Here is a 24,758-nt window from a genome sequence, read left to right on the forward strand (position 1 = left end):
TCTTTAATAAGCCACATTGGTTTTGAGTCAGTAGTAAAATTAACGAAAGACTGAGAAACCCCGTAATTTTTTTATACATATATTTTATATATATATATATATATATATATATATATATATAATTTTATTTTTTTTAAATGTTCAAATTAACGTTTCAGAGTAGCCTATATAATTTGTCTTGTCATCTGTTTACAGCGTTGGCTGATTTTGTGATTGAGACCCATGGGTTACATTGAAATATTTTTATTAGTAGTAGTAAGCCAGTCTTTAGTAACCCCGGATAAATCACAATATAAGCCCTCTCTCGCGCACGCTCTCTCCCTCTCTCTCTCTCACACACACACACACAAACAAATAAAACATGAAATCGCGTAAAACCAAATGAAACTATGGCAAAAATATATAAGCAGTAAAAATTACAGTAGTATCCTGTAGGTGATCCTGCGATAACAGGCGTTGACCCTCTGGAACTGTTTAGTTCTGTTAGTATTGTGTTCAAGTGTGAATGTTTATGGGGATTTAATCTGTCTCTGCTGCCGCATCTATTCACCGTAGTGATAAGTGATTAATGTCCCATCAGATCTTTAATAGGGAAACGTTATGCTGGTTAAATGCCTAAAGACATACTGATCCGTATGGGCAGATATTTGTTCCAGATATTATGCGTTATTAATCGTTTTGTTAAGCCAATTTTTTACTATCAGCGAAAAAAAACATCAGCGAAAACATCAAAAATACAACGAAAACTCAAGCAGGAGTTAAATTTTAAGCTTTACTTTGCAGCAAAATATTATCTACCAGTTTATTAAACGGAAATAGATAAAATACACCGTAATGTCAAATACTGTACATAGCCCGTATTTGTATTCCATACCTACAATGACTGGTATAGATAAATTACAGATGTTACCGTGTCTTTAAGTATTATTAAGGATGTCGTGAAAAATATTGCAATAAGTAGTTTTATTAATTAATTAATTTAATCATTAATTAAAAATGGCATAAGCATCATGGATTGTGTATTGAGTGATTTAAATCTGTTTTATGAATCGTTTTTTATCCCTCTTTTTTACCACATCATCTATTTATGAAACTATGTTGACGTAAGTTATGTTATATATTAAATATAGTAACCGGCTGCTTGGACACTGCAGTTAACTGAAGCAGTCAATGCTCCATCTGGCGGAATTATACAGCATTGCAACCATCTTTTTAGAAAGCGCATGTGGGCGTTTATGGGGCGGGGCATCGTTAACTACATCATCGCGGGGGATCACATTCCGTGCACGGATCGATCATGGTCCTGTCACGGTCCTGTCATGGACCTATCATGCTCCAAGCGGCTGTTTGACGTGGCTCCCACTGTACTGTTTTTCCCTCAAGATGGGTGTGGTTATACACATCACTTAACAGAATCAACTAACCAACGTGTTAGTTTACTGTGCATACACAGATGTGGAAGATGACTGTAATACTTCTACAAAGCTGGGACAATCCATACTACTGCTTCTTTATAAATGAAAGAATAGTTTTGTCTGTACATTGGTCAGAACTCAGTCTTCAATTATATCTTAACCTTTCATACAGTAAAGACCCTGTCTATCTGTCTTTCTGTAGAGCCATATATTGTTACAGCATCATGCAAAACTGGCTGGACAGAATCTAATGAAACCTTGCCAGTCCTTAGGTCATTCTTGAAGTCAAACGGACACCGTAGGTGCTATCAAAATGTTGAGAAAACTGATGTTATGAACAATTCTATGCCAGATTTACAGCATCCTGTTAAACTGACTGGACAGACTTTCTTTACATTTGAAATACACACTAGAATCCTCTTCCACTTCTCTATAATTCAAATTCAAATTCAAATTTCATTTGTCTCGTACACAGTCATACATAGTACGATATGCAGTAAAATGCTTTTTCGACTACCAGTGACCTTAAAATAAAATTATATGAATAAAGGTAATACGGTAGAAAATAAAGTTAACTGGTAAAATATACTGTACAAGTAAAAATAAAGATATATTGCAGTAAAAGAAATATTGCAGAAAAATGAAATTAACTAGTAAAATATAATAAAATAAAATTAAAATATACTGTACAAATAAGAAAATTTTTTATATAATATAGAAATATAAAAGAAGAAAATAGAAATTTGTCCATATAAGAAATGTAAAAATGGCTAAGGTGTGCAAATATGCATAAAGTGACTTCTCAAAGTGTCTTATTATTAAAGTGATTTGTGCAGTGGTCCATATTGAAAGTATAAGTATATAGTGCAAAAAGTGTGCATGAATGTGTCCATAGTGGCCATGAATGCCCAGTCAGTGTTTGATGTAAAAGAGATGATATTAGTCCTGTATTGTGTTGTGGTTGAGAGACCTTATGGCCTGCGGGAAGAAGCTCCTCCTCAATCTCTCTGTATTGGTCTTCAGGGAGCAGAATCGCTTCCCAGACCGAAACAGAGATAACAGTCCATTGCTGGGATGGCTGAGGTCCTTCACCATCTTCCCGGCCTTAGTCCAGCACTGTTTGCTGTAGATCGAGTGCAGGTCAGGGAGCTCGGTGCGGATGATTTGTTCAGCTGAACGCACCACCCTCTGTAGAGCTTGTCTGTCCTGCATGGTGCTGTTCCCGAACCAGGTTGTGATGTTTCCCGTCAGGACGCTCTCTATGGTGCTGGAGTAGAAATTCCTGAGCACCTTGGAGGGCAGTCTAAAGTCTCTCAAGCAGCTGTGGTGGTAGAGACGCTGCCGGGCCTTTTTCACCATGGTGTTAATGTGACAGGACCATGACAGGTCCTGCATGATGTGAACACCAAGGTATCGGTCTGGGGTCTGGTAGTTCCTCTCCTGCTTTGTACAAAAGTTCACAATCAGCTCCTTTGTCTTGCTGACGTTTAGGAGGAGATTGTTCCTCTGGCACCATTTTTCCAGATTTCCAATCTCCTCTAGGTAGGCCGACTCATCGTTGTTCGTGATCAGGCCCACCACAACAGTGTCGTCAGCAAACTTGATGACGGCGGTGGAGTTGGTAGTGGCCACACAGTCAAATGTGTACAAAGAGTACAGCAGGGGGCTCAGAACACAGCCCTGAGACATGACCGCCCATCCTTACTGCCTGTGGTCTGCCAGTTAGGAAGTTGAAGATCCACTGGCACATAGATGAGTCCCAGGTGCTCCAGCTTGGTGGTGAGTGTGGAGGGAATTATGGTATTAATGCAGAGCTGTAGTCAATGAAGAGCATTTTATTCATGCTCTCAGCCTGTTGCTGACGCTGGCTTGTTTCCCTCAGGGCTGCCGCTTTGCGTCACGTCCTTTGTTCTCCCTCAGGATATCACTCGGCCAGTACGGATCCGGAGTTAAAAACGTTGAATTGTGAGTACATTATATACCAATAGAAACAAGAGTGTCTCTATTATACCTAATGCACTCAATGGTGATGAATTAGCTGGTTTAAAGTTACTGAAAGATAACTTAAAAAACGAAAACAAAGTAAAATAGGTCGGAGCAGTTGTGACGGCAGCAGACCTTACCGGCGCCATCTTGGATAACGATATCATGGCGCCATCTTGAATAATGATATCACAGAGCTGCTGGATGTTAGAGACATGGCGCTTTACCACCTTCTGCTTGAGGATTGCTCTAAACACATTAACTTGATAAATAGGTCATGTGATTTTGCATGGTTAAAGAAATACCGCTGTTATCACTAAGGGTGTACTCACTTTTGTTGCCAGCTATTTTGACAATAATGGCTGTATGTTAACTTATTTTTAGAGGACAGTAAACCTATACTGTTATACAAGCTGCACATTGACTACTCTAAAATATATACAAATGTAATTTCTATAGTATTGTTGTACAAAAGGCCCGGTTCTCTTTAAGACCCAGAAGATCCTGCCCAATCAGAGTTGCAGCGTGGCTGCCATGTCACGAGGAGGTGGAGCTATACAGCAGGCAGGTAGAGAGACGCTGCGCATATAAGAAGATGGAAAGTTCAGCAGCTTCCTTCAATGTTAGTTCAGTGTTAATGTAAGAAATTGATATCGAGTTTATACTGGGTTACAGTGTTGTGTATATGGGAAGTAAGTGATCGCTTTCTATTTTCTGTTAGGATTTTGATCGATCGGCTGGTATTCTCACTGATTAGTAATAACTGGTTAACATAGCACTACCTGTATTACTTGCTTAACTCAGTTTGTGCATTCTCAAGTATTGCTGATTCATGGCTGTAAGATTTTTATATGCACATGCTGTACATAATTGATAATCACATTTTCACCTGATTATTGTGTGTGTGTGTGTGTGTGTGTGTGCGTGATATGCCATGACTGTTATTGCATGTAGCGAGCATTCTCTTGGTACGTGTGGCTATGCCAAATTTATGTGCTGATACTGCCCTCTGGTGGTTACTTAGAGCATAAGCGCCTATGTTGTATAGGAACATAGTGTTGTTATATTGTGTGTTGTTTACTTGGCACTGTTGTATTCATACTTAAGTCTGTTTTTCTTGTTTAATTTATTCAGAAACCACACGCATGTATACCTACAATGTCTTCAGTAAATAAGATCTCGTTCAACCCCATTGAGTGCTTCTCTTCAATTAAGAAACCATCTCACTCAGTTCTAACCGACTGCCTACTGTGTTAAACACTTAAAGTTAATATCCAACAAACGCTACATTACAAGTGGTCTTTTGAGCTGGATAGTGAATCACAGTAGAGAGATGACGTCTCATTCTTAGTCAGATCCTCTTGTTGTCCGATCTAGACAACAAATAAGGCCGCCTACATATCTCGCAGACTATTATGTCTAGGCAACTGACTCAGTGAAGAGAGTGCCATCAGTTATAGATCTGAATGAAGCTGGAATGGAAGCAGATGCACCGATGTCAAAGAATTTTTCAAGATCATCATCTCCAAGGAGTCAGCTCTCATATGCAGACGAGTTGTCTGAGATGTGTCACCAGAGCCTGAAGAGTACCTACTTCAAACTCAATAGTTGTCTGATATAAAGTCTATGTGGTTCAAGATGAAGATGGACAACAATGAGCTTCGCAGTCGCATTCTACCAAAGATCCTCTCTACGCTGTGAGGGATTAAGTCAGAGAATGCCTGGCTGAAGTGGGAAATTCAGCAATTCAGCACCAGGTTGGAGACCCCCTGTCACACAGCAACACCTGTACCAGCCCCTCGCACTCATTTACCACCATCCGTCAGTAGTTGGAGAGATTCTGAAGCATATGCTGATTAAGTTCCTCCACCACAGTTTGTTCAATGTGAGCAGCCGCTGACACAGATGGAGGACCTTATGCCTTCTCCCAGGACTCCGCATGCTGATAAGAGTCATTACACACTCCTTCAGAGGCCATATACCTACACAGCTCAGTCTGAACGGGCAGGACAGTTCGGCAATGTGATGACTGGTACTAGACACTGTCAGCCTCAGAAAGAGCGAGACGTCAGCCTACCCTCACATCCTCAGATGACACCTATGAGGGAGGTGTCGTATGCCCAAGAGCAGTTATATCGAGGACCTAAGCCTACTATTCCCAGCCTGATAGCAGCTGACTCCAGGCAGTTTTCCAGACTACGGATGGCACTAAACAATCTTCTGCAAGCAGATGCAAGTAAACATTTCAAGTATCAGATTCTGACCAATCATCTAAAGCTAGAAGAGGCCTTGTTAGTGGCGGACTCCTACTGCAACTCTAGTAAGACCCTATACAGAAACGATGCACACTATCACAAAGATGTATGATCAGCCACACAAGCTTGTCCTGCGAAGCATAACTGAAGTTCTGGAAGGCCCCAATCTTAAGTCAGGCAATGTGAAAGCATTCAAACTCTTCGCCCTTCGAGTGCGCTCATTAGTGAGTATGTTGAAGCAATTGGGTTCAGAAGGAACAGCGGAATTAGAATGTGGTTTACATATGTCCAGACTCCAAAGCAAGCTTCCCCACAAACTCCAGATCAGCTTTAAGAGATATATTCACCCGTCTAGAATCACAGTTCCCACCCTTCACGACTTTGCTAACTGGTTAGCGTACGAGCTTCAGGTCCAAGATGACACAGCAAAATTGCTCATGTATGCCCCACCCATACCTTTTAGGAGAAGGGAAGGCCATCACGATACCAAGCTCACAGGCAGACCTACGAGCATCCTGTTGGGTGCTGAGGAGCCCACTGCTGTCACCGAATGTAGAGCACTCAATTCAGAGTCCAAGTCTAACTTGTTCAGGAAACAAAGTAAAGTCACGTGCCAATTGTCCTTATTGTGACAATGCTAGTCACTTCCTTAATGGATGCCCTAACTTTAAGGAGCTGACTAAAGAACAGAAAGAGGTATGGATCTGCAAGAATAATAGGGGTTGGCGGTGTGGCCGCAATCATCATGCATCCAGATGCACACTGAAGGCTCTCTGCGAGACCTGTAACAGGAAACAGCTGTTTATATTACATGACCTGAATGAGTGAGTGGGGATTACCAGTGTGAAGGTGGCACCTAAGAAAAATTCATGTCTTGTGAGTACAATGAAAGACATTTAGTATGCAGACCATGCTGTTGGTAGTCGCAGAGTCCTTTTAAAAGTTAGTAAAGTGTTTATTGCAAATGGAAATGCATCCATGGAAACATACGCAGTGTTGGATGATGGATCTGAGAGGAAAGATCCTCCATCTGAGAGAAAAGATCTTGTTTGCTCATGTTGAGAGATTATGGGAGATGGATGTGATTCCCTACCGCAGTGAGAAGGTAGTGACATGATCCAAATTAGATCAAGAAGCCATCAGGCTTCTGCAGGAGAAGACTGTGCGAGTGGAAGTAGAAGGTACGATGCGGTACGCCACACTGCTTCTTCGTATGTAGTGTATGCCATCCTTGACCAGCCCAAGTTCTACCATACCTCAGGGGCGTCGAGAAGAGGCTCCTTAAGAACCCAGAGCAGGCATCTGCCTACCAAGCCGAGATTGTAAGATTGAAAAAAAGCAGGTTATGTGGCCAAGCTAAGATCAAGCGAGGTGGATAGCTCTACAGAGTCATGGTATATTCACCACCATATGGTGCAGCACAACAACAAGAACCAGGTCGTCTATAACTGCTATTTTCGGTTTGAAGGCCACAGACTAAATGAGTTCCTTCTTCCAGAACCTACACTAGGCCCATCACTGCTAGCAGTCCTGCTACGCCTACAAGAGCAACCTGTCGCCATAAGCAGTGATATCCGTGGTATTTTTCACCAGGTAAAGCTGTTCCCCGGTGACATGCCCCTGCTCCGTTTCATGTGGCGAGATCTGATGACTGAAAGACCCCTGGATGTTTACCAGTGGCAGGTGCTTCCCTTCGGCACCACATGCAGTCCTTGCTGTGCCACATATGCCCTGCAGAGACACGTGATGGATCACAGTCAACTGGGAGACCAATGCAGGGAGGTAATTGAGAGATCATTTTATGTTAACAATTGCCTGCACAGTCTCACCTCTCGCCAAAAGGCTAAAGACCTAGTTGATCATCTGCGAGCACGTCACTGGAGGCTTTAAACTTCGACAATGGGCCAGTAATTGTCTATCGGTGATTACTCACCTGCCCACTGACTCCAGATCCAATACCTGTGACCTCTGGCTCAGTCAAGGAAAGCAAGACGTCCATGAGTCAACACTCGGACTGCAGTGGCACTATCAGTCCGACACACTCCGTTATAAGTATCAAGCCAAACGCTCCTCCCCAGTAACTACAGTATGCGTCAGATCTACTGTGTGAGTGCTAGCAAGCCAATATGATCCTCTTGGCTGTCTTATCCCTTACACCACTTGGGCTAAGATTCTGGTACAGTGCCTGTTGGACAAAAAGCGCGACTGGGATGACCCACAATTTCCAAAAAAAACTCCTTGCATCATGGCAGGAATGGGAACAGGAGCTAAGTGGGTTAGAGAAGGTATCTCTACCCAGGTGCTACTCTCACTCACAGGAAGCCCACCAACCCTGCAACTAGGATATCCACATCTTCTGTGACATCTCGGAGTGGGCGTATGACTCTGTGGTCTACCTGCGAACAGAGTACAATGAGGGCTCGGTCAAAGTGGCCTTTTATTGCCGCCAGGTCACGCATTTCCCCACGCAAGCAACAATCCATACCACATCTAGAGTTATGTTCCACCCTTAGAGGAGCGCAACTATGCCAGCTTCTGACCACACAGCTCACGATTCCCATTCGCTCCACTATACTCTCTTCTGACTCCACCACTGCGCTCATGTGGCTGACGTTCAGCTCATTTCATTACAAGGTGTTCGTGGGAACAAGAGTAGCGAACATCCAGGAGATGACAGCATCTGCTGTCTGGCACTATGTAAGATCTGCAGACAATCCAGCAGACGACATCACTTGCGGCAAGCCTATGCGGGAACTTTCCACTGGTAGCCGGTGGCGCAGAGGGCCGACATTCCTTGTATTACCCCCCGATAGCTGGTCTGAGCAGCCTATTTATCATCTGGAGAGCCAAGCTGCGAATTAAGACTCTCACCCTTTTCTGGGTTAGTGACCACTATGACATGCTGGCAGAGTGCCTGGATGCTTATGGACAGGAGCTTCACGGAGCAGCCTACACCTTCAGTGCTGATATCAACAGAGACGTTTGAAATGCAGTCCTCCGCCAAGCTCAAACCGAGTCCTTTCCCGATCATATGAGTCGTCTGACAGCTAGGAAACCTATTTCATCCATGAGTAGATCGATAACACTCTCCCCAGAGCTTGATGCTAGTATCGGACTTATCTGGGTAGGAGGACGTCTACGCCACTGTGAGGTAATGGAAGAGGATGCCGTTCACCCAGTCTTCCTCGACCCCCGACATCCAATCACCATACTAATCATAAAGAACTATGATGAGAAACTGCATCATCCAGGTACCAAGCAATTATTTGCGGAAATCCGCGTTGACACTGGCACCAGTGTACAGAGTGTAGGAGATGAAAGGTCGCCCAGAAATTCCTCTCATGGCTGATCTACCCCTCACTAGACAGAAATACTTCCATCAGGCTTTCTACTCGACGGGCATGGACTGTTTCGGTCCCTTCCTCGTTAAGATTGGCCGATGTAATGAGAAGAGGTGGGGCATAATCTTTAAGTGTATGGCGACAAGAGCGTAACCCATCTTGATATTCTCACTAGTATTGATTCGGACTCATTTCTGATGGCTCTGTGACAGTTTATTGCTAGACGAGGCAAACCGTATTAGTTGTTGGGTGACCATGGTACCAATTTTAAGGGAGGGAAACGTGAGCTGAATGATGCCTTTGCCACCCCTCAAGACAAATTACAGAGCCATCTTGCCGAGCAGCAAATCAAGTTCACTTACAACCTGCCAAGCGCTCCTTACTTCGGTGGATGCTGGGAAAGGGAGATCTGCTCTATCAAGGCATCTCTCGGAGTAACCATTGGAGCCCAGACTGTTACTGAGGAAGTGTTGAGGACAGTCCTGATTGAGATAGAAGGCATCCTTAATTCAATGCCTCTTGGGTATACCTCCTCTGACGTAGCTGACCTTGACCGATCACCCCATACTGCTTCCCTATTGGCTGTCAAGACGCGTCATTACCTCAATCAGAGGAATTTTGAGTCGACAACGCTGGCGCCACAGCCAACAGCTTGCGGAACACTTTTAAAGGCATTTTCTGAAGTATTACTTACTAGGTCTCCAAGCGTGCCAGAAATGGGAAATGGAGAAGAAGGCCATAGAAATCGGAGATGTAATCTTAATCATCGACCTCCAACTTCTTTAAGGTGTTCCCAGGCAACGATGGTCACGTTCAGACCGCCAGTGTAGACGTCAAAGGGAAGACCTACACAGGAGTTGTGGCCCATCTCATCAAACTTCAAACCATACCCGAGGATAACTAAGACAACAGACCGACTTTTTGTTAGATGAGTGAATTCGGTTCTCTTTAAGACCCAGAAGATCCTGCCCAATCAGAGTTGCAGCATGGCTGCCATGTTACAAGAAGGTGGAGCTATACAGCAGGGAGGTAGAGAGACCCAGCTCAAATGTGAAGATGGAGAGTTTAGCAGCTTCCTCCTAGTTAGTTCAGTGTTAAAGTAAGAAGTTGATATCGAGTTTATACTGGGTTACAGTGTGTGTATATGGGAAGTAAGTGATCACTTTCTATTTCCTATTAGTGTTGAGCAATCCGCTGGTATTCTCACGCTGATTAGTAATAACTGGTTAACATAGCACTACCTGTATTACCTGCTCAACTCAGTTTGTGCATTTGCGAGTATTGCTGATTCATGCCTATAAGATGTTTATATGCACATGCTGTACATAGTTAATAATTAAATTTCCACCCGGTTATTGTGTGTGTGTGCGCGATATGCCATGACTGTTATCGCATTTAGCGAGCATTCTCTTGGTAAATGTTTATTAGCCGCTATGTCACATTTATGTGCCGATACTGCCCACTGGTGGTTACTTAAAGCATACCTGCCTATGTTATACTGTATACTGTTGTTATATTGTGTGTTGTTTACTTGGCACTGTTGTATTTATACTTAAGATTATTTTTCTTGTTTAATTTATTCAGAAAGCACATGTATGTATACCTACAAAGTCTTTAGTAAATAAGATCTTGTTCAACAACATTGAGTGCTTCTCTTAAATTAAGGAACCATCTCACACTTAAAGTGAATATCCAATGAACCCTACATTTTAATTGTCCTTTGAGAAGATGTACTAAAATAAGGGGGCACTTCAATATGGTGCCACCAAGTATGTTGTTTACTGTGAGAGCCCCAACGCACAACCACGCAGTGCTAAGGTAAGGGCGCTAAAGTTAAGGGCCCCACCTTTTCTTGTGAAATAAAAAAAATAGTTTCACTATCTGTCTATTAATTTATAATAATAATAATAATAATAATAATAATAATTATTATTATTATTATTACTATTTTTATTATTAATATTGTTGTTTTTACATCTCTCCTTAGTTCTCTCTTTTCTTGATCTTTTTCACTTTTCTCTTTATCTTTTCACTTTTCTCATTCACTTCTCTTTTCTTTCCCTATACCAGAGCAACACTTTCAGACCTGGTGCTATGTAATGTTCGCACATGGTGCATTGGTTTCTGGTAACTTAGGTATCCTACCGGCTAGGTGTAGCTTGTTTTCTGTAATTGTCAACATGGTGGGGGTGAGTATAAATCCCTAGTGTGGTCATTCGCAGCTTTGCCTGTCACATGGACGTTTGTGTTACAGGTGCACTACTTTAAAATAATAAAATGCCAATTTTATGTAAACAAACATCAGCTGGGGTGACATGGACTAAGACAAGGCTGCATCATATAATGCTTGGAAAGCTGTGAAACAGGCAAAAGCAGCACTACAGGAGGAAAATAGTGTCAGAGCTCTAACAGCTAGGGACTCTACTGTAAAAGCCTATGGCAGGGACTAAGGACAATAACTGAATATAAAGCACCAACATCCGGTATGATGAGTGCGGGAGTGTCTCTGTCAGACAAGCTAAACATCTTCTATGCTCGCCTTCGAGGCTGCAACTAATAATGCTAGCATATTTAATCTCTTCTTAACCCAGTTGGTAATCCCCACATGCTATAAAGACCCCATCATGGTCCCAAAGAAACCCTATTATACCCTATTATTATTAACCTCAATGTCTACTGCCATGTAGCCCTGACCTTAGTAGTGATGAAGAGCTTTGAAAAACCTTTTTTTTTGTTTAGAGACTACCCAACACATAGATCCACTACAGTTCGCATACCGCTTAACTGATGATGCGATTTTTTTTTCCTGCTTTATACAGATCTAGCCATTAAGAATGCACGTTTTGAGAAAAAGGATCCCGCGACTTGCCGCAGCTGCACGCAGCAAGCTGTGAAAATGCCCTTCATTACCTGTAGGGGGCAGTTGTGTTTGAGCCTGAAGTATTGTCTTATCGTGAAGTATAATTTTCAGCCTGTTAATGTGTTATCTCTCTTAGGCACCCATTAACAGCAAGCGACAGAGCTCATAAACGTGTCGGGCTTAGACTGTAAATACTAATAAGTATTTATAATAAAACTCCTTTGACTGCGCTTTTTTATTTATTATTATTATTATTAGTGTCCGAATTAATTATTATTGCTATTATTCTTATTATTACTGTAACGCACTCGCACATGTGCAAAAAAAAACAAAGTAGAACAAAGAATACAAAAATGTATGATATGTTAGCCAAAAAAACATTTTTGTTTTATTGTGTTCATGCGCTTTAAATATACACATAACAATTAACACTGCCTTGTACAAAGTCAAAGTAAGTTGCAAGTGTGGCTTTTTGATCAAAAGGGTAATAAATATGTGTGCAGATATGAGCAAATTTATTGATAAAACTACGACATGAAATGAAACAAACACAAAAATATGTGCTACTCGCTGAATACAACGTGACAACAGCCAGAATCCCTGGGCTTCGACTGCGCTTTTTCTATTCATTAGTAGTAGGACACTAAAAAATGCTGGGTTTCTGTAAACACATAGTTGGGCTGTTTATGCTGGGTAAAAAATCTGTGTTATCTCGGGTACTTTAATCACACTGTTGGATTGCTTTTGCTATGAATATTAAAAGTGCTGCATGATTAAACTCAATGCAAAAAAACAGATAAAGAAATGTCTCAGTTTCCTCCCTTTTGTTTCGGTGTTTATGCAGTAAACCCATGGGTGAACACGATGATTTAAGAATTTAATTAAACACGAATATATATAAGTGGCAATTTAATTCAAATCCAACATTTTAATGGTCAGTGATTGGTGCATGGGTGTCAACTCGCACGTTCTGTAATATTCTATTGTCATTTATATTGCCATTGTTTTAGTTTCCTTTACTAAAGCATTTGCTAGTTAGTAAGTAAGCAAATGAAGGATAATAATATATATACATAATGAAAATATATAATGAAAATATTATGTATATAGAAAATCGAATTTATATATTCGTGTTTAATCAAATTCTTACCATTTTAATGGTTCCTGTTTGTTGCAGACATTCACACTATTTTGGGGGGAAGGGATTGCCTTGTGCAGGCTACTTTACACTGATCAGCAGTCAGTGCCCCACTGTAACCAGTAGATCAATGGAGCGGTTATCGGCCATGACACGTAGCCTTCTGAGTTGGGAGGACAGGGTTGGTTGGTTGGAAGCACGTTTGAAGGAGGAGATAACGTCACAAACACACACACAAACTCTCAATGCACACTCACACCTACAGCCTATGAGCCAATCTCTCCGTGCAGATACACCATGCAGGGAACAACTGAACAACCGGTCTTCACTTCGTATTACACCTGGCCATTAATAAAAATAAATATTTAGGTCTAAAAAGAAAAATTCATTAAAATTCAGGCACGGCATGTATAAATCCGCGGCTTGCACTTTTACTTAACAAAAGGCAGCGTTTTGATCAAAAGGATGATAAAAGTGTGTGATTTGTAGATAAAAATGCAGACATAACCCTCATTCCCCACCCCCAGGAATACAACAAACACAAATACACTCACCTAAAAGGTTATTAGGAACACCTGTTCAATTTCTTATTAATGCAATTATCTAATCAACCAATCACATGGCAGTTGCTTCTATGCATTTCGGGGTGTGGTCCTGGTCAAGACAATCTCCTGAACTCCAAACTGAATGTCAGAATGGGAAAGAAAGGTGATTTAAGCAATTTTGAGCGTGGCATGGTTTTTGGTGCCAGACGGGCCGGTTTGAGTATTTCACAATCTGCTCAGTTACTGGGATTTTTTTGACGCACAACCATTTCTAGGGTTTACAAAGAATGGTGTGAAATAGGAAAAACTCCAGTATGCGGCAGTCCCATGGGTGAAATGCCTTAGAGGTCAAAGGAGAATGGGCCGACTGATTCAAGTTGATAGAAGAGCAACTTTGACTGAAATAACCACTCGTTATAACCAAGGTATGCAGCAAAGCATTTGTGAAGCCACAACATGCACAACCTTGAGGCAGATGGTCTACAACAGCAGAAGACCCCTCCGGGTACCACTCATCTCCACTACAAATAGGAAAAAGAGGCTAAAACTTGCATGAGCTCACCAAAATTGGACAATTGAAGACTGGAAAAATGTTGCCTGGTCTAATGAGTCTCGATTTCTGTTGAGACATTCAAATGGTAGAGTCAGAATTTGGCGTAAACAGAATGATAACATTGATCCATCATGCCTTGTTACCATTGTGCAGGCTGCTGGTGGTGGTGTAATGGTGTGGGGGATGTTTTCTTGGCACACTTTAGGCCCTTTAGTGCCAATTGGGCATTGTTTAAATGCCACGGGCTACCTGAGCATTGTTTCTGACCATGTCCATCCCTTTATGACCACCATGTACCCATCCTCTGATGGCTACTTCCAGCAGGATAATGCACTGTGTCACAAAGCTTGAATAATTTCAAGTTGGTTTCTTGAACATGACAATGAGTTCACTGTACTAAAGTGCCCCCCCACAGTCTCAACCCAATAGAGCATCTTTGGGATGCGGTGAAACAGGAGCTTCGTGGCCTGGATGTGCATCCCACAAATCTCTATTAACTGCAAGAAGCCATTCTATCAATATGGGCCAACATTTCTTAAGAATGCTTACAGCACCTTGTTAAATTATTGCCACGTAGAATTAAGGCAGTTCTGAAGGCGAAAGGGGGTCAAACACCATATTAGTATGGTGTTCCTAAAAATCCTTTAGGTGAGTGTATATAGGCTACTCACTAGATAAACGCTGGCTTTTCCAACACGCCAGCGCGCTCCGATGTGAGCAGATTTATTCAAGGCATAAAAAGAAATATTATAGAGAAAGCATAATACGACTGTCCATACAGTAAATAAAAAGAAAACTATTAAATCCAACTATAAAGTCTAATTTAATTGCTATCATTAATAATTTTTATTCTTATTTAGGCAGAGATGTCCGCTCTGTCTTTTTAATTTATATAAAACCTCCCATACAGTATTTGCCAACAGCACACACAGTTTAATAAATTCACACCTATCGTGAATGAAACATAACTTAAGAAAACGCAATTATTAATTTATTGTGTATATTTATCTTTATTTATCCATTTAAGTTATATGAAAAATAACGTGCCTACCAGCCCACTATTATTTTCTGCTCAAATTTAAAGATGCCCGCGCATGTGTGCAAAAAGACAAAAAATACAAAAGTTAATAATCTTTAAGAAAGTTAGCCTAATACAATATTGTTTCCAATGCTAAAGCATAAATGATTTGTTTTAGTCTATTATCTAAATACAACGCAACAGCGTGCTCCAAGGTGACACCCACAGTTACTGTAATCCCTCTTCTCACCTTTTATTCACAATAGGTGTGAAGTTATTAAACCAGTTTCACTGTTGAGGAAATTTGCAGAATTGAGGGGTTAAAAATGATTTAACAAGATTGAGCAGACATTTCTGCCTAAAATGTATTTCACCAGCAAAACAAAAAATAATAAATAAAAACAAACTTATATGATATATTCACATACAAACACATGCTGTATACACATACAAAAATAAATAGTAATAAAATGTTTATTGGTACCAATTAAATCGGACTTCATAGTTGGATTTGATACTTCGAGTGTAATTCATAAATTCACTGAATATATTCAGATTTTGTAAAATAACGAAACCTGATTTCTTCCTAGACCTTTTGTCCACATCACAATGAACTGAAGCTCAGCACGTCTACTGTACTTTCCTTGTTTTAATCTGTTAATGTTAAGGCTAAAGTTTGGCAGAGAGCAGACTTTAGTCAAGAGGCTAGGCAGAGAGGGCTCCACCCAAGAATGGTGCTGTTTTTCCAGTCGATCTGTGGATTGTTGCAGATTCTTGCTGGCTCGTGACAGTTTTGGGAAGAAGTTCTGACATGGCCTGACATTTGTACACTTTTTTTACACAAATGTTAGTTACTTATAAACATATAAATGGCTGAAGTCTGAATAAATTACATTTAGCACAATGATATGTGTGTGGCATGTATGCATAAAATCGTATTTTGGAGAAAATAAGTTGTGTGATTATTGAAAACAACAACAAAAAAAGTCACTGAAATAAGGCCACAAACCATATTCACAACATTTGTCTACAAGAAATAGATCGTGTAACCTAGAGCTTTTGACTGGATCTTGTAGTCTAGATTGTTTGCTTCAAAATGATTGGACATATATCCTATATATATATTTAGAAAAAATGTTCAGTGATACTTTTCATTTACAAAGGCCTTATGTAAGAAGCTGTAATGATCATGAATAATGCTCTAATTTATACCAGAAAGAATACAAAGATCAGCATAATGAGCTGCATAATTAGCTTTTCAATCAGGTATGTGTCTGAGAGGGAAGTGCTACAAGAGAATGCATTTAGGAGAAACTACACTTAGAATATAGTTAACTGTTATGAAAAACAAGCTCACTCTTACACCCTGTGTATGATTTAATTACTCACATAGTGCAAAGAAAATGTTTAGGATTGAGCTGTGACCAGCGAGCCTGTCGGGCAGTCAAAAGTGCTGAAAATGCCTTTGTCCTTGTGCACCTTATGATTTTACCCTCCTCCACAAAATGTCTCCTGTATGAGCAGAATGAAGGGTACAACAGACTGATACACTTTAAAATTACAAAAGGTCCATCCTAAAATCAGACCTCAGTAATGAGGTTGCAGAATCACATATTCATAAAAATATATATATATATATATATATATATATATATATATATATATATATACACACACAGACTGAACCTGAAAAAGAAACTTGGTGTAAAATTCCAGCTTCACCAGGTGCTTTCCAAGGACCACGGTGAATAGACAATTTTAATTGCTTTTCCAAAACTGTTGCAGTAAATCCTTAGTCTGTTTTAAGTGACAGACTGATGTGAAATAAATCAAATATCTATCTATCTATCTATCTATCTATCTATATATATATATATATATATATATATATAATATTGTTGTTGTAACAGTGTTTTCAAAAATGCACACTACATTAACATTAGAAGCGCCGCACCAGTGTCACCTACTAATAAAGCAGTTCACCGGTCATTTTGACCACCTATTGTTTTGAATGGGAAGCTGTTGCTGACACAATGTTCGCTAGATGGCGCTTTCACCCAAAACAAATAGTTTAGCTCCAAGATCAACTTGCACTTGGACAATGCGCCATTCATTCCTGCGTTTGAGGACAGTTTGCAATGCGTCGTAACTGGGACACGTGGAAGGTGGGACAAATGCGTTGCATGGATGAAGGGAGTAAAAGTCGGACGACGCATGGATTGATAAGCTTGGTTATTGTAAATGGGCCAATGAAACGTGGAGAGAGCTTGCGTGAAAGTGTCCTTAGGGGGTGTCCCCGGTGGCGAGCACGACTCTGTCTCCCACATGATACCTGGGAGTCTTGGAGCGGTGGCGGTCAGACGATCTAGACGCTTGCAGTAGGGATCGTCTGGCTCGTAACCACGTCCGCTTGCAGCTGCGGACCAAATGTTGCGCCGAGGGGACCTCTACCTCCTCCTCCTGAGAGGGAAACAGTGGTGGTTGGTAGCCTAAACAGCACTGGAATGGAGAGAACCTGTGGCGGCAGAGAGTTGTGAGCGTACTCGATCCATGGAAGGAACTTGGTCTGGGTAGTAGCATCCTGGGTGGTCATACACCAGAGGGCGATCTCCATAGCTTGGTTTTTGCGTTCTGTCTGGCCATTGGACTGGGGATGAAAGCTGGAAGACAGGCTAGGGGTGGCCCCGATAAGTTTACAAGAGACTCTCCAGAAGCGTGAGGTGAACTGAGGGCCACGATCTGATACTATGTCAGTGGGGAGACCGTGGAGACGGAAAACATAGAGGATTATCTGCTTAGCAGTTTCCTTGACGGAGGGAAGCTTGGGGAGTGGAACCAGGTGGATGGATTTGAAGAAACGGTCAACGATTGTCATGATACAGGTGTTCCCATCGGATGATATTAATATAATATAATAAGATATATATGATGATATAAACTTCCTGACAAACAGACCTCGGATCGGCAACATCACCTCATCATTACGAACACTTAGCACCGGTTTCCCTCAGGGATGTGTGCTTAGCCCCCTTCTGTACATCCTGCTCACCAACAACTGTACAGCAACATAGAGCTCCAACACCATCATCAAATTTGCAGACGACACCACCATCATCGGCTGTATTTCTGATAGGCGGCATACAGGGCAGAGGTGAGAGCCCTAACATCATGGTGCTACGACAACAACCTGCTGCTCAATGTCAGCAAGACTAAGGAGCTCATCATGGACTACAGGAGGCTAGAGGGGGGAAGCCACACCCCCATCCACATCGAGGGAGCAGAGGTGGAGAGAGTCAGCTGCTTCAGATTCCTGGGCATCAATATCAGCGAGGATCTGAGTTGGTCACACCACATCACTAAAGTGGCTTTTCTTCCTGCGGCTCCTGAGGAGGATCGGCATGGACCCTAGAATACTTACAAACTTTAATTGATGCACCATCGAGAGTGTTCTGTCTGGCTGTATCACCACCTGGTATGGCAGCTTTAATGCTTTAGATCGCAAAGCTCTGCAGAGGGTGGTGAGATCAGCACAGCACATCACTAGGACTGAATTGCCAGCCATGCAGGACCTCTACAGACAGCGCTGTAGGAGGAACAGGCGGTACAGGAGCATCAAGACCTGTACCAGCAGATACAGAGATAGTTTCTATTCACAAGCCATCAGGCTTCTGAATTGCTAACATTCTGCACACACCAATATACACTCACCACAACCACTGGACTTTTAACACGGGTCTTAGAATTTCATTACGCTAATGATGCCTCATTGTTATCTGTATATGACAATAAAACTTGAAACTTGTTATCTACATATTAACCTAAACTATGTAAGTGATATCGAAAGTCAGTGTATTTCAAGCTGGCAAAAGCTATTCAAAACGATGGGTAGGGAGGTGAGGGGTGGGGCGTACATATCCTGGCTCAGGTCATTATCAGATTATGGTCAAGTGTGGCAGAAATACTGTACCCCTTCCTTGGATTCATATGGATAACATATGCTGATAATATTTGTTTCTGATTTAAGTTGCTTAAATTACTGAATTAACTTAAAGTTAAATGCTTTTCAACTGCGAATAATATTTCTCCCTGTAGAATGTTGCTCAGAATTGTTCGGAAATGGTTTATAGCACTTTCCAGATTGGTATGCAGCAACAATTGCTTATCTAAGGCCATTGCTTAAGTATTTTCCCCTAGGCATTATGTTAACAAACCCTTAAATTCTCCTGACCATAACTGCTAGAACTTCTGCTTTTATAGAGGATTGCATAAATGCCAATGATCAATTAATTAAGGCCTGATGATTCGCAGCATTTGGCTGCAACTTGCCATCTTAAATTCTGCGGAAGCATTAATTTTAATATGTTTTTACACACACACACACACACACACACAAAGAATTAAAAGTGGGGACATACACTTTTATGTTTGTTGTGATTATATAGACTGGTCTGCGTAAACACAGTTATTATAGTTTTGTTGTTGTATAATATATAGTATATTATAGTTTGTGTTATCTGTTCTGTTGTTGTCTTAGGTTACAGTGGCTCTAAATACAAGCACTGCCTCAGTATTACAGTTTGCACTGGGTAAGTACTACCTATACATACACTCACAGAAAATGTATAACTAACTTTATACATGTATGGTAAATGCATTTCCCTTTTATTTTAAATGTGGATCACATAAGACTGCTAAGAAAAAGATCTGACAAATTTATTAGCAGCTGTCTCAAATCTTTAGCAATGCAAAAACCCTATAATTTTTTTTATAAAAAATACACAATTGCTTAATCATTTATGATAAATAATTATTTAAAAATGACAAATAATGAAGTGCTTAATCAAAAGCTAAATTAAAACTTTGCCTGGGGGTAGAGATTCCACTGATTAGGATATTATATACTCAGCAAAAAAAAGTAACATCCCTTTTTCAGGACTGTGTATTTCAACAATAATGTTGTAAAAATCCAAATAACTTTACAGATCTTCATTGTAAAAGGTTTAAACAATGTATTTCATGCATGTTCAATTAACCATAATCAATTAATTACCATTCCCCCTTGGAATGGTCGTTAAGACCTTAACAGCTTACAGAAAGGAGGCATTGAAGGTCACAGTTCTAAAAACGCAGGACACTAAGGAGACTTGTCAACCGACTGTGAAAAACACCCAAAGAAAGATGCCCAGGGTCCCTGCTCATTTGCGTGAACGTGCATTAGGCATGCTGCAGGAAGGCATAAGGACTGCTGATGTGGCTAGGGCAATAAATTGCCATGTCCGCACTGTGAAACGCCTAAGACAGCACTACAGGGAGACAGGAAGGACAGCTGATCATTCTCGCAGTGGAAGACCATGTGTAACAACACCTGCACAGGATCTGTACATCCGAATATCACACCTGCGTGACAGGTACAGGATGGCCACAACAACTGCCCGAGTCACAGTAGGAGCACACAATCCCTCCATCAGTGCTCAGACTGTCCGCAATAGGCTGTTCATAAGGAGGAGATGCACTGCAGTACTTCAAGCAGCTGGTGGCCACACCCGATACTGACTGGTACTTTTGATTTTGAGCCTCCCTTCATTCAGGGACACATTGTGAAACATTTTTAGTTTATGTCTTATGGTGTTGACTTTTTTAGTGTTCATACAAATATTTACACATTAAGTTTACTGAAAGTAAACCAGTTGAAAGTCAGAGGACGTTTCTTTTTTTGCTGAGTATATAAACTTATGCTAGGGTACTTTTGCTACGCTGAAGTACAATTTAAAGATATTACAGAATGTGCAAGTTGACGCCCATGCACCAATCACTAACCATTTAAATGTTGGATTTGAATTAAAATGCCATTTATATATATTCGTGTTTAAATTAATTTTTAAAAATTATCGTGTTCACCCATGGGTTTACCGCATAAACACCGAAACATATGGGAGGACACAGAGAAGTTTATTTTTCAGTTTTTTGAGTTTAATCATGCAGCATTCTTAGTTTTAATAGCAAAAGCAACCCAACAGTGTGATTAAAGTACCCGAAATAACACCGATTTTTGACACATCATAAACAACCCAACGATGTGTTTACAAAAACCCAGCATTTTTTAGTGTACTACTACTAATAAATGGAGAAAGTGCAGTCAAAGCCCACGGATTCTGTGTGCTGTCGCATTCTATTCAGCGTGTAGCATATATTTTTGTGTTTGTTGCATTTTATGTCTGTAATTTTATCCAAAAATCTGCTTATATCTGCGCACGCTTTTATCAGCCTTTTGATCAAAAAGCTGCACACGCAACTCAGTTTCACTTTGCAAAAAGCAGTGTTTATTATTTAGTGTATATTTAACACTAGAAGCGCCGTGCCAGTGTCACCTACTTTTAACGCGGACCGCCTATTGTTTTGAATGGGAAGCTGTTGTTGACACTTAATGATCGCTAGATGGCGCTTTTACCCAAAGCAAATAGTTTAGCTCCAAGATCAACTTGCACTTGAACAATGCGCCATTCATTCCCGCGATGATAATCAGTGATATATATTTTTTTTATATTCAACTAAGAAAACCTACTACAGAGTCTCTAAAGGAACAAAGGAAAAGGAAAAAAACCGACAAAGGAAATAAAAACAAGTCAAGTTTTTCACTATAACCCAAAGTATTTGGCATGACTTTTTTCTGTATTTTTTTCCTCCTTAATGTTGAAGGGAACTTGTGTTCATAGGCAAATGAAAATCAAGTCGGAAAATGTTCAGGGAACAAAACTTATGGCATCTGCTAGAAATCTAAACTAAATGAATTGCAAGCCTTTGAATGGTAATAAAAAACTTGCAAAACATCAGCATACATTGGAGGGAACTTCTGAGGTGGTCAGTGATTTATGGCACGGTCATTTGGAGGGGGTTGTGATCACACCTTTTGTTCTAGGCTGTCGGTCAAATATCTCTCCACTTGAAATGAAAGCACAAAAAGGAGGGTTGCAATGGATTTCAGCAAATCGACGCACAGTATACTAAGCTGTTTATAAAGTAGACACTGTTTGTTTTTTCATTCTGTAATATTTCTCATGTTTACCTTGTTCTGTACAATGTATATTCATTTTTTTATAAATTACTGTAAATAAACTACATATGCAGTTGATTTACCAGAAAGGACCCTTCTGTTTTTTTGTGTGCTAAACTAAACTCCAGGGTCAAGTAATAGCGATTTTATTTGAAAAATGCATCTTTGTACATTTGGAATCTGCATCTAGATTTTTTGTTGTATAGAATGTATAGAATTAGTTTTGAACTCGATGATCAAAGGTGTTAGGGTACTTATGTAATGATAATTAGTTTCTGCCAAATCAATAAAACTAACAATAGACTATGCCAGACTATGATTTTTATTAATTTATTTATTCTCTACAAGGGCACTTAATACACAGCATATAATCAAATTTTTGTGGCATAAGATTTCAGTGTGTCCACGCTGTAAGGTGTAAATGTGTAAATTTAACTAGGTAAATAAAGCATGTAAGCAAATAAGCAATAATGCAGATCAAGCATAATACACCTGTCCATAAATAAAAAGGAATATTTAGACCTTTATGCAAACTATATTTTACTTAAATACACAGATTAAAACAAGGAAAGTATGGTGATGTGGACAAACGGAAGAAAGAGGGAAACGGAAACATTAGTTTTCGTTATTTTACAAAATCTGAATAAATTTGGTAAATGTATGAATTATACTCAAAGCATCAAATCCGACTATGAAGCCTAAATTAATTGGTACCATCTAACATTTTATTTTATGTTTTGCTGGCGAAATACTTTTTGGGCAGAGACGCCTGCTCGGTCTTGTTAATTTGTTTCAAAACCCCCAATACAGCCAATTCCCCCATCAACGAAACCGGTTTGATAACTTCACACCTATCGTGAATAAAAGGTGAGAAGAGGCATTACAGTAAATGGGGGGTCTGCGAGTGTTTGGCTCGGAGCACGTTGTCGTGTTTTATTCAGCGAATAGACTATTTATATTAATTGTTGCATTTCAGAGGGAGTATGTCTGCAGTTTTATCAATAAATCTGTTCATATCTGCACGCGCGTTTATCAGCCTTTTAAACAACAGCACTTACTTTCACTTTGCAAAAGGCAGTTTTTATTGTTTACTGTATATTTAAAGTGCATACACACACTCATCATAAAAGATCTTTTTTTTTTTTTTACATATTTTTTACGTATAGGGCTTAAATCAAACTTTACTCATGCACACACACACACATGAAACACTTGCAAAAACATATATAAAACAGTCACACATACATATAACTGCTCAAACAACTACATATGAAATGTACATACACCTATGAGATGCGCGTCATGACCAGCGCGCCATGAGGAAACGGCATGACCAGCGCGCAGCTGTCAGCAATTTCACGTAAATAAGAGCAAAATAGCTTTATACTGGTTTTATCTATGCAATTTTGAAAATATAAGCATGCAGGGTGGTTAAGCTCACAGATCTAGGAAAAGTTATGAAAGGAGGATCCTGGAATTTGATCGAGTGTGAAGTATTATTTTTTTTTCTTCCCCATAGCGGTCAAAGGCCTGCTGCCTGGCGCTTCTAGTGTTAAAGCGCATAAACACACTCACTCACCTTCTCTGTATTCAGGGTCACAGGAACCTGGAGCCTATCCCAGGAGGCTTGCCAATCCATCGCAGAGCACACACACATACACACACTCACACACTACGAGCAATTTGGAAACGTCAGTTAGCCTAACCTGCATATCTTTGGACTGTGGGAGGAAACCAGAGTACCCGGAGGAAACCCACCAAGCACAGGGAGAACATATAAACCCCATGCACACAGAGATGGGAATTGAGCCTGGCCGGGAATCAAACCCGGACACTGGAGGTGCAAGGCGACAGTGCTAACCACTACACCGCCATGCCGCTCAATCCACAACCGGCACTAGGACCCGGAAGTAATGTGGTCCCGAACCAGGAAGTATAAGAGGAGTAAACAAATCGCGGCACATCGCTCAGTCATTAAGTTCGCCCATGTCGTTTTACGAGCTACATCGGCTAATCTGTGAGTACTCACTTTATTTGGTCATCTTCTCGATTGAGTGTGTGTCATTATTGAGTGAGAGTCCTAAAAATAACAAGCGTGGTTATCCTGCCTATTCGTGTCACTTCCGCGTTTGGGTTTACCATCCACGCAACATGCAAGGGCTAACTGCTAATCGATACATCGTCTGCTCAGCTTCGGTTAGTTTCTGACAGAATGACTGAGCCATCAGCGCTAACCCCCAGCAGATCCCTCTGCAATGTAATTGATAAGCTTACCGGAGAGATCGCTACTCTTCGCCAGAGCGTCCAAGACGTTGCGGCCTTGCGTCACGAAGTGGCGGAAATTGCAGCCCTCCGCGAGGCTATCCCTAGCAAGGCTAGTTGGCCACCCATCGTGGCGGTTGCCATACTGCCCCCCCCCCAACTGATATTTTTCTTTCATTAGCTGGCAAATAGGATAGCATGAGATGGAGGTGCAGTGTTTTTCTAAAAGCCCTAGATCTGGTGTTTGAGTTCAATGCCACCAAATACTCCACTGATCAGGTGAGCATTGCCCTCTTAGTTCTGTTGCTTACTGGGCAGGCAGCTGAGTGGGCCATGG

The 24,758-nt window shown here is 40.8% G+C and overlaps 1 protein-coding gene across 1 annotated transcript in view; it reads left to right on the top strand.

Moving 5' to 3' along the window:
- reln (reelin) overlaps positions 1–24,758 on the top strand; it is a 1,039,407-nt gene that overhangs the window by 337,704 nt on the left and 676,945 nt on the right. The window contains exon 12 of the mRNA XM_053500241.1: positions 19,643–19,694. Within this exon, the coding sequence (XP_053356216.1) occupies positions 19,643–19,694 (52 nt within the window). The remainder of the gene's footprint in view (positions 1–19,642; positions 19,695–24,758) is intronic.

The sequence above is a fragment of the Clarias gariepinus genome, chromosome 7 (assembly GCF_024256425.1).
Source record: "Clarias gariepinus isolate MV-2021 ecotype Netherlands chromosome 7, CGAR_prim_01v2, whole genome shotgun sequence".
Lineage (NCBI taxonomy): Eukaryota > Metazoa > Chordata > Actinopteri > Siluriformes > Clariidae > Clarias > Clarias gariepinus.